We start from the raw sequence: 12,142 nt of genomic DNA, 5'->3' as shown, positions 1-12,142 counted from the left end.
CTGTTATTTTAATTATTATTATTGTATTTTAGCACCCTGAGGATGCAAATATATTTTGCGAAACGTCGGCAAATTTAAATAGGCTTGGACTTTTATTTTATTGATCCCTAAACCCAACAATAATCCAAACGATATAATCTTATTTGGATCATTAAATTATAAAAAAAAATACATTTTAAATAATTGACACTTATTTAAAGACTATATCAAATATTCACAAATAGAGGTGTAGGTAATTGAAATGACTGGTTTGAAATGCTGTCAATGGCAGCCACTTCCAGCACGATTAAATTATTTGTTATTGAATTATAACTCTGTATATCTTAATAATTATATTTTTATAATTTGCACTGTTTCATGACCTATATGAAATCAGATTTTGAAAGTTTTCCAATTTTTAAAAATGTAATTCTTTTGTTTATTATTATATTAGTACGATTAAATCTAAAGACTATACATAAAAAATACTTGATTCTTAAGATGGGGATTGAAATTGCTACGAATCAATAATAAAAAATTATCTTTACCGGTATCTTTTTTAACAAAGCAATTTATTGTACAAGGTGCAACCTATCAAAGAAAATATAAAAAAGACATTACAAAGTTAAATACTCAAACAACAAATAAAGTTATACAGGGAATTTTATTTAAAATAAAAGATTTTGTGATTTAAAGTTACATATCTTTGGTGATAAATTTTTTATTTTTCATAGCAAGTATTTATTTGATTTTAACTTTATTTACAATATGTGGGGTTGCACAGAGGGTATAGGGCAGATTATTTTTGAGCCCTCTCTTTCAAATTCGCATATATATGAATGAAAAATAAGCAACAAATACAACAAACATACTGATCCATTTATGTTAATAACATAATAATAGTCAACAGTTGGATAATCATGTCATCGTAAATTTTCCATTTTTTTCAAATCTAATGCCCAATATATTTTTTGATGAATGTTACAATTTAATGCACACGTTTCCTTGTCTTTCTTGCACCCAACTCTCCGAGAAGGTCTTTAAAACTGACTGAACGTGCCTTCTCATGCTCAATGCATGCCAATCAATTGATTCATTCTGTCTTGGTGGAGGGTAGTTTGTGTTTGATCAGAGCGAGTTTGCTGAAGACTCTTTCTCCTGAAGCAACAAACGGTGGCAAAACGTTCTTGTTACCACATACATATACAGATATGAGATTAAGTAGCTCTAAAACAGAATTTATTTCCTATTTTCTTACATTGCGAATTTTATGCAACAAATCGCTTTCCTCTCGCAAATCACTCTTACATTTGTTAATAAATATAAGATACTTCAACATGGCACTGCCGCTTCTCAGAATTCTTTTACATACATTTTACAGGGATTAAATAGTGGAATGATTTACCAGATTAATTTAAAGAATTTACTTATAAACGATTCTCAAAATATGCTAAGCAATTCCTTATTAATGAGCAAAAAAAAACTATAATTTCTTCTAAATCATGTGTGCTGTGCTGGTGTCAGATTTGCCCGATTACTCTCGTTTTAGAGATATGTTGTGCCTTTTGAAGATAGCACTCATTTTGCGTTCTTGCTTTTCCCATATGACATTTTATTTCTTGTGCACTATTCCATTGTTCATTTATGATAGTTGAACAGTTTCAATTTGAGTTTCGTTAACAAATAGGTAATCTTCATTTATATCTCTTTTGCTGATGATTATTTGTTTCGTTTTCATTACGTTAATATTAAGGCCGTATTGTAGACTGTACTGCGCAATGGTCCATTACACATTACACTTTGCAGTGCTTTCAAGCTATCTGTTATCACCATGGTATCGTCAGCGTCTCGAATATTATGCAGTCTGACTCTATTCAAAAAGATATCTTCTTCTACTTAAGGGTTTCGTTGACATTTTTTTCGGTTGTCCAGGATATAGATCATTTTATGATGTTGAACGCGATCAAATGCTTTTTCATAATCGATTAGACTAGATTAGATTTGAACTCCAAAGCGTATCTCTCTGGTTCCGACTGCATTTAAAAAACCAAATTGGTTTTCGGATATCTGTTCTTATCGCATTTGTTGTAAATTCTTCTGTAGATGGTTTTAACAAATAATTTTAGCAGATGACTCATAAGATTGATGGTCCGATATTCCTCGCATTTCTTTGTTCCAGCTTTTTGGGCAACACTAAAAAATTATGATTGCAGCCATTTTTTAAAAATATACTATAAGAACAACTTTCTCTTTTTATCTTCGTATGCAATTCATAATATGTGTACGAAAATTCATAATATTTGAACGTTCAGCTGTTTATTTTCATTTTCTCCAAGGTAAAATTTATCTAGTTACATACGGCTTCTGATTTTTAAATAATCTTACATTTTCCAATGATCAACAGGTAAGAAATAGAAAGCGGTGAAATAATTGACGATTGGGGAATACGTAAATCCGCTTCAGTATTGTGCACATTCTTTTGATTTTTATTTTTATCTAGAGAAGTAAATGATTTTTAAAAAATTTCGTATAAAAAAGTAAATATATATAGAAGTAAATGATATTAAAAATATGTGGATTCCAACCATGCTTATAATTTAGATAGATAAAAAAACTATATTTTATATAAATGAAAAGAAGGTTTTTTTTAATTTGAAGTAAGGAAAATTTAATCTTTTTAGTTTTTATTTGTTTAAAAATAATCATATTATATTAGAATTATTGATCAATCTCCAATTATGCGTAATTGAACATATATAATAAAAAAACACTTTAATGTTTTAATTCTTAGTATTTCTGTTTTTTTACATATTCACTTTACGTAACAGATTAAAGGTAAATTAGAAACTTTAGGTAATTTATTATTTTTATTTATAATAACTTATAATAACAAATATATATTTTTTTTCGAATATTAAAACAAAACATTTTAAATATTTAATCTCTATCATTTCTCACATTTTAAAAATATTTAAAAGGTTTTTGTAACGTGGAATGAAATTACCATTTCCATAAACATAAAAATCTGATTTGACTTTTAATGTCCACATTAAAAAACAAAATACCAAATTCTGCAGTTTTGTTTACTAATGTACCGGCTTAATTAAAAATATACCTCATCAAAGAAACTAATGTTCTTTGAGAGGTCAATTTGGTGCATCAATGCATTAACATGTTCTCATTCACCAATGTGATTTTTTAAAAAAATTTTTTAATTAAGAGGAGACCTGACTGCGTGAGATTTGCCACTGTTCGTTGCTGTTCCATATATACTGCATATACTGAATTATATAATAATCTGATATCCCAAATCTACTCCCCTGAATTCTTCTAAGATCCAAAAAATGAATTTTACTTTAGCACGTAAGCCTGGTATTACTGATGAAGTGCCTATTAAAAAGTTGGAGCATACTTTGATCCAGATATGAGTTGGTCTGGGCAGGGATAATTTGTGTAAAAGAACTGTCCAGTATCATCTTATAAAGAATTATTCAAGAGTTATGCCTGTAAGGACATTGTTGGCTGCCTATTATGGGTGCTTCGATTCTCGACTTTCCTATGTTTTTCTTGGCTGGGGGCATTATTCACATACCAAGAGAGTATTTGATCTCTAGGGTAGATGCATTAGGATAATAGATGGGTCACAGTATGAATCTTGCCGCAAGATAACGTGTAGAATTAATATATTTACTGTTTGCTTTCCTTGTTAGTCTCGCGCACACCTTTCATCCTTTTTTCTGCCATTTACCATGCTATTCGCAACTTATTAATAATTTAGGTTACACAGGGGTACAGCGCAGGTACGTCTTCTATATTTATGATTTATGTTATCGGCCACTCTGGTCGCGCTGTAGTCCTTTTTGTCATGGGGTATAAATTTGTTTGGAGTAAAAATTGTTTGTGTGCAATTTATGCTTTGGAACTAATTTAGCTACCGCAACCAATTTTACTAAACAAAAATAATTTAACTCCAAATGGGTAGAAATTGAAGTCTTAGAGAAATGGGGTTAAATTTACCAAATATCCCTCTCCTGGCTTCCACGCTCTTGGATAAATTGATTTCTGTTTAGTAGGTTCAAAAGAATGAACGTACTAGCAATGTTACGTACTACCAATTTGAAACAATGTATGTTTCAAATTGGTTGCGGTAGCTAAAGTAGTTCCGAAGCTATAAAACAAAAACTAGTTTTAAAAGTTATCTCCAAAGAGTTTTAGCTCCCTGAGGAAGCATTTCCGGACCCATGTTCATATGAACTTTTTTTTGACGTTTTCTATTTACCCTAGAAGTTTGTAACATGATCAACGGAATACCCTGTCCATAAATACATTGCATAAACTTGTAATCTAAGGTTAAGATAGGAGGCTTGCCTCACCTTCGTCTGCCTCAATTTAAATCCGCTGCTTCTGGAAAAAGAACTTTCAGCAAACTTTTCAGTTCAGAGCAAGAAAGGGAAGGAAATGCGTCTGTTAAATTGTAACATTCATCAAAAATTATATTGTGCGTTAGATTTGCCAAAATTTATTGACCATTATATTGTAATTAACATAAATGAATAAAATTATAATTATATTATAATTTATTGTTGCATTTGTTGTTTATTTTTTATTCATGAATATGTAAATTTGAAAGAGAGGCTCCTTTGAATGATGCGTGAACAAATCTTTCTATAATAATCCTGGAGTTCTCTAGTAAATCATCACGGAAAAATTGAGCTTTGAAACGCTGTATTTGCTACCCACTAAATAAAATATATTTTTTAGGGACCAATTTGCGCTGACGAAATAGGTGTAAATATGAAATCAAACTCTGCAGTAAAATACACTTTTGACGGTTCCTGGAGATCCACCATTTCCGAACACATTCGTGTCGGTTTCACCACCACCAACCCGAAAGGATTCTTACTGGGATTCTTTTCAAGCATTTCCAAGGAATACTTAACCATGATGGTGTCAAATTCCGGCCATTTAAGGATAGTTTTTGATTTTGGTTTCGAACGACAAGAAGTTATTTACCCTGATAAACACTTCGGGTTGGGACAGTATCACGATGTTATGTAAGAAAATCTTTGTTGTTTTATTCAAACTGATTAAAGCAATAATTTTTTTAAAGATTACAAATAGGGGAAGTCTTTATCTCCAAGAAAAATGCATGTAGGTCACTTAGGTAAATGTATTATGCATTTCGGCTGTGTAAACAGCCATCATCATCAGATACAGAACATTACAAAAAACATATAAATATGTTTACATTACCTAACATCATTATGTTTACATTTACCTAAGTGACCTACATGCATTTTTCTTGGAGATAAAGACTTCCCCTATTTGTAATCTTTATATACGCATTCTCCTACAAAATATGGACTTCTATTCAACTAATAATTTTTTTGTTTGTAGTTTGTCAAGAAAGAACGGCGGTTCAACCCTTGTAATAAAAGTAGACAATTACGAACCAAAAGATTTTCATTTTAATATTAAAGAGTCTGCCGACGCCCAATTTAACAACATCCAGTACATGTACATAGGGAAAAACGAGTCTATGTCAGAAGGGTTTATCGGTTGTGTATCTAGGGTCGAGTTTGACGATATTTATCCGTTGAAATTACTGTTTCAACAGAGCGGGCCTGGAAATGTAAAAGTTTTGGGAGGTGATTATTTTTCTTTTATAAATAATTTCATATCTTATATTTGTTAACTTTAAGACCCCTTAAATGAAGACTTTTGTGGTGTGGAACCAATTACGCATCCACCTGATTTAGTAGAAACCAGACCGCCTCCAATATATGATGAGGAGAAAGTGAGGAGGGCGTATAATCAAACTGATTCGGCCATATTGGGAAGTAAGTATCTTTATTTTTATTAATAAACTTTAATGTTATTTATATTCTAGTTCAAAACAAATCCCATATTCTTGTCAGCATAAGAAAATATTTATTATTTTTTCTTATAACGCTCACGATCTACTTCATAATAGTCCTGAGTATGACCGAATGGTCGAAACCTTAACTAATCTTGGATATCCGAGAAATATATTATGCTTAATGAAAATAATCGCTATGTCACATTGATTGCCATACCATCAGCTAGAAAATCTTATTCGAAAAAGTTGCTTTTGCTTTGTAACTATAAAAAAAATTTCTCAGGAATTTCAAATACAATAGCATAATTATTATGCCGTATGCTAAATAGTAGAATGAATATCATCATTCATTTCGGAGCTGTAGTGAAAAGAATAATTATAAACTATTGAAAAAAGAAATTTTTTCAGAGGTCCATGAACAGGCAGTTGTACATTTTTTATAGGTTTTTTCTTACTTTTTATTAATTTTCAAAAATTTGTTTTTCCTGTCACAGTCAAATTTAATTTTTAATAGTTGTTTTGTTCGCGTGATCTTCGTTCAAACTTTATTTACGCTTAAGACTAAGACTAAAACTTTTTTTTCTCAATACTCTGTAAATTTGATTTAGTATTTTATGTCAATATTGGCCAGGACGGTCTTGCAAGCACTGAGTAACGTTTATACATTCTCAATAAGTTTTAAGGTTTCGGTGCCCTCGCTTTTTCACTTGTTTTTATTTGTTTTCCCTGTCCACCTTCCTGGGTTCCTCTTACATAAAAGGGATTATTAACACTTTTTTAAGTCTATTTTATTTTTTGTTTTAAGTCTCTTTCAATTAAAATTAGGATGTTAGTAAAAAACAGTTGGTACATAACCTATAGTTATAACATTAGGATTAGTTTGCTTTAATGGGTTGTACACCACATACGTGCTTTTTATTTCGTTGTGTTATCGGTTTCTTAATAGCAGTACAGGGTATCGAAATTTGGACACTTGTAGGATATTTCTTATGTTGTTTTAGTTACCCAGTCATTTTTTTTTATTTTTTAAGGGTTTAATCGGATAAATGGTCAAATAAAATTCAAGCTTTTCAATTTTTTTCTTTCAATTGGCAACGGCCTATATTAGTCCTTCTTCAGGGCGCTACACGCGGTATTTTATATAGTGGTCAAAAGAACAATTATGAACGATTAAAATACACTAAAAATATATTAAATAAGTATTTTAAAACTAAAATATCACATCTTCAAAACACAGAGATAAAAAATGAACAAAAAAAAATTTTGAGAGTTAAAATTAAAAATTAAATGGCAACATTTAAATATACTTACAACAGAAACGTCAAAGCTCTTCGTTTCGTTGTGACAAATAGAAGATAGTGGTTTCATAGATTGTATTTGGTGTATTTGTTGTTGAGGAATGTGTTACCGTTTGTGCGTAAGTAACAATGTACTTAACTATAATGAATAATCTTTTAGCTTTGGGCTATAATTTTTAAGGATAATGTAAACAAAACTCATAATTTGTGTAGATTATTTCGTTTGCTATAGGAGAAAGACACTAGCGATTTTCGCATTACTGTGCTAACTTTTTATGAAACGAAATAAATGTTATGTAAAAAATTTGGCAGCTGTCATAGATTTGAATCAACAGAGTGATTTTGAAAACTTTGGATTTTGGGACTTTGTATCTTCGTTATTACTTAACCTATTGAAAAAGTAAAAAATCATTTTGATGGGGTTGTGGAACTCACAATGAATATAAAGAACTTAGGCATTATATTACTAACCTTATACGTAGAGAAAAAAATCGTTTTCGAACAACATGTTAATAATGGCAATAGTAAAATATTCTGGAAAATATTAAAGAATTTTAATATTCTTATTGGAAATAACATTTAACACCCAGAAAAACCATTTATTGGTGCAAAATCTGATAGAAAGATTTAAGTTTTTCATTGTTTCAGAAACTGAAGTATCTAAATATTTAACCCAAATTAAAACTAGGGCTGTTGGTTCTGTGGAAAAAAATTTAAACCTTTTGTCTTCTTCTTGCTGTTCTTTTATTTTAACATATATTTGTCATTCTAATTAATAATTTTATATCAAATTCTGTTATTTTGTGATTTCTGAAAGGTTGAGTGATACCACAATCACGTTTTGGAAAAGATCACAGTTGTGGAACGGCTCTTCTTAATGTAACGGATGGCATTGTTAGATCTATTAATAAGGGTAATTGTATTATTCTAGTTCTGTTTGATTATTCCAAGGCATTTTATACCATGATAATATTGGTAGTCTTGAAATATCTTGGTTTTTATCAGAGTTCAGTCAAATTAATTCAGAATTATGTTATGAATCTCCAGCAAAAGCGTTTGATTTTTGAATGGCATTCAATCTGGTGACTTTCCTCAGGGGTTAATTTTAGGACCAATTCTTTTTAATATATATACTTCCAAATTTCGTAAATTTTTAACACACTGCGAAATTTCAGTATGCAGATAACACTCTAATATATTACTCTTTTTCGCACTCTCTACGGGTTCATTATTGTATCTCTATAATTGAAGATCTAAACACAAAATTTCCAAAAACCATACTCTCCACGTGAACCTAAATAAATTCTCTGTGATGTTCTTTGGTGGGCCTATTGATGTACATATAACATCGGACTGAAAGAGTTGTTGGTTGGCAATGAGATTCTTTCTTTAAAAACATTTGGGGCTTGTTCTAGATAACGAATTAAGGTTTGAAATATACGTGCCTTATACAGAGTGTTACAAAATTCGGTGCAAATATTTTAAGAGCATATTGTTTGAGTCAAAATAAGACTTTTTCCTATAAATGACGTATCCTAAAATGCTCCTCCTCAAAGCTACAGCTCGCGCAAATTGCTTGAAGAAAATAGATTATTTGGAACGCTGACTATACAGTTGAAATTGAAATTGTCGAAACAGTGGGCTGCCAAGGCAGTTGTGCATATAGGTCTCCTGATGGAACCGTCATTCCCCACCGGGGGTTACCAGAGCCCAACGGCCTTAGAGAAACCGATAAGGCTCTCTGGTCTGAAGGACTTAAAGTCACTCGGTGCACTGAAAGTGTTACCCAAGTATTTGAACCTGGCGCGCGTGACTGCTGGGCACTCCCCGACCACATGGTCAACGGTTTCATCCTCCTCACAGCACCACCGGTATTCCGGGTTGTCTGCAATACCGATGTTATGGAGATGGCTTCTTAAGTGCCAGTGTCCGGTTAAAAGATCTGTCACTAGCCGAATTTCGCGTCTTTTTAATCGTAGTAGATTTTTGGTGAGACAGGCAGAGGGCCCACCTATGTGCGCTTCAGACCAGGGGGATTCGGTGGGTCCACTTGTCCAGCAGACCCTTCATTGACGCGACCTCTACGCATTTGGCGATACCAATTATGGGTTCCGGCCCCATCGGCACATTCGCGGATCCCAGTCTGGCAAGAGAGTCTGCTTTCTCATTACCTGCATGGCCTGTGTGGCCAGGTACCCAGACGAGCTGGACCCTGCAGCCAACCTGCACCAGTTTTTTCAGAACCTTTATGCACTCTAGTACAAGCTTGGAGCTTACCTTTGCGGCCGTGATAGCCTTAATGGCAGCTCTGCTGTCCGAGCATATTGATACGACTGTATTGCGGTGTCCGCAGCTTAGGATTTCCTGTCCGCATTTTAATACATCGAATACTTCGGCCTGGAAGACAGTGGCATGCTCCCTTAGCGAGTATGCCCTACTGGTATGTGGGATCCCACCACAAAAGCTCTGATCCATCTCTGTTATTCATGACTATACAGTTATACGTAGTCTTTTTTTTTTTGTTTTTCAATATTTCCGCCCCAAAAATGGTGTAAACCCAGATTCAGGAGGGCTTACCTTTATGATGGCCCATATCGCATTTTTCCGATAAGAATTTTGAAGACCTAGAACACCATATAGTTAGCAATGAAAATCTCAAAAAAATCTAAAATTATCGTTTCTTGCATTGTTTCGTTACAATTAATTTGATTTGACAAAAAATAAAGCAGTCACGGCCCACTTCGTTTTTTCTAATTTGATAGTTTAATCGGGTTTAATATGCTCCTCTTTCGTTTTTCAGCGATTTTCTCAAAAACGGTTAATTGTATCGAAAAAATGCAAGAAACCAAAACTTTAGATTTTTTCATGGCTAACTAATTGGTGTTGCTAGATTTTTAATTTTCTTATTGGAAGCATAAGATAGGGCCATCAGAAGGGTAAACCCCCTGAATCCTCCCTTAAAATTTGATTTACCCCCAAAAAATGGGGACAGGAGATTTTACGCACAACTGTAGTCACTGTTCCAAATAATCGATTTTCATTAATCGCTTTGCACGGGCTGTAGCTCTGAGGGAGAGCGTTTAAGGACATATGTTTATAAGAAAAAAAGTCTTAGTTTGACTCCAAAAATACGCTCTTAAAATATTTGAACCGACTTTTGTAACACCCTGTATAATTCCAGACATTTTCATCATCACAAAACTAAAAAAAAATATCTGATTTATTTTTTTTTGTTTTTAATCGTTGTGATGTTGTTTATGGTCCTCGTTTAACTAAAGAGTATTGTGAGAAAATAGAACGAGTTCAAAAATATTGTCTAAGATTTATTCATGGTATTCGCCATAGACAACCAGCCAATCATAAACTGGCGGTCTAATCTAGACCTAAAGGGCCTAAAGTCTTTAATAGTCTACCCTCTACCCTTCAAGTCTGCTCTATCTCAGCTTTCTCTAACCATATTAAAAACTATGTCTCGTCCTTGCCCAAATCTTCTTGATTTAATAGATGACTCCGCCAATTCGCATCTTGTGCCCACACATCATCTAGTTTTATGATAGATATTAGAAAAACTAATAATTCTTTATTTAAGTTTGTTAGTTTTAGCATCTCTTTTTGTTTCATTGAAGCAGTGTATGTTGACTTCTTCTTGGACAAGTGTATAAATCAGCTGAATAAATTATGTTTAACTGCACTCTTGCCTTCTCATTGTATATGTTTATACTTATATTTGAATATAGATTATTATTATTTATTTAATATAAAACAACTTTTCGGGGAGTTTTGTTTTTACGCATATTTATTATTTTTTTTAGCAATTTTTATTTTTTATGCACCAACCCAATTATATGGTTTTAATAACATTATTTAACTCTTTTTCAGGTATTTTGGCAGTAGTCTTTCTTATCTTGGTAGCCTTATTCATATTAATAGGCCGTTGGATCCATCGTCATAAAGGCGAATATATCACCCAAGAAGACGCAGGTGCCGACGTAGCGGCTGACCCTGACGAAGCAGTGGTGCAAGGAACCACTGGTCACCACGTTCAAAAAAAGAAAGAATGGTTCATTTAAGTTGTATATTCAAGACTGTGTCAATAGGTCCAGTGTAAATAGGGTTACTTGTATATTCAGGGAACGATTACAATTTCTTTTTCTTGCAAATAGCAACTTAGTCTTTGAACTAGTTCAGTTTTCTAGTAGTTGGATTTAAAAAATAGTAGTAATTCGATTTTTTTTGTTTAATATTAAGGCTTAAGCAAAGACTGTTAATCTTGATTTATTTTAACGATTTTAGGCACATTGCGAGCAAATTAAACCCCATGTTAGTATTTACGCAAATTGCGATGTGTTCGTTAAAAGCATTCTACTGACAACTTTATTTTATGATATTGTTTTTGTGTTATTTTAAGTTTTCCGTCCAATTATTTATTCCGCCAAAAAAAAACGATCTAACTTTAGTTTGTATATTTTTTGTATATTTTTATTTTGTGAGGAGTTTGAAACCAAGTGAGAACAAATAGGGACTATTGTTGCTTGGTTTCTTTGAATCTTTATACAATGACCACTAAAGTGCCTTTATTGGCAATAGCAACAATTTTCTACAGTGTGTCAATTCTTGCACTGATTAATTGTAGAATCTTTTATTTAGCGTAATTTTTTACAATAAAAGATTTATGAAAAGAGTTTGATATTTGATTGGAATCCAGCGGTAATACAAGTCAGCAGAAATCAACCAGGAATTCCATGCGATGTTTGTAAACAAGTATACCATGCTAACGCGCAGTGCTGCGAAGTGAGAAAGGACCAAGTAAATTTATTTCGACCAACCTCTGGTGTAAAATGGAACTGCCCATCATGTCGTACTGGGCGCCGTGATGACCAAAAGTCTAGCGATCGGCGATCATCGATGTTGGCGTCGGCGGCGCCAAGACGACAGTCGATTATTATCGGCAACGACGCCGGTGGCCGCGGTGATGGTACTAGTACCAGTGCGCCAAACGCTGTTT

At 32.7% G+C, this 12,142-nt stretch overlaps 1 protein-coding gene across 3 annotated transcripts in view; it reads left to right on the top strand.

The window, feature by feature from the left end:
* LOC126733793 (neurexin-4) overlaps nt 1-11,818 on the top strand; it is a 53,830-nt gene extending 42,012 nt beyond the window's left edge. For all 3 annotated transcript variants that reach the window (XM_050437200.1, XM_050437201.1, XM_050437202.1), the window contains 4 exons: nt 4,741-5,033; nt 5,377-5,627; nt 5,682-5,819; nt 11,017-11,818. In XM_050437200.1, coding sequence (XP_050293157.1) covers nt 4,741-5,033; nt 5,377-5,627; nt 5,682-5,819; nt 11,017-11,207 — 873 coding nt within the window. In that variant the 3' untranslated portion in view covers nt 11,208-11,818. The remainder of the gene's footprint in view (nt 1-4,740; nt 5,034-5,376; nt 5,628-5,681; nt 5,820-11,016) is intronic.
* Nucleotides 11,819-12,142: the final 324 nt, after the last annotated feature.

Source organism: Anthonomus grandis, chromosome 3 (genome assembly GCF_022605725.1).
Source record: "Anthonomus grandis grandis chromosome 3, icAntGran1.3, whole genome shotgun sequence".
Classification (NCBI taxonomy): Eukaryota; Metazoa; Arthropoda; class Insecta; order Coleoptera; family Curculionidae; genus Anthonomus; species Anthonomus grandis.
Note: the sequence above shows the minus strand (reverse complement) of the source record. Positions and strands in the feature narration are given on the sequence as shown.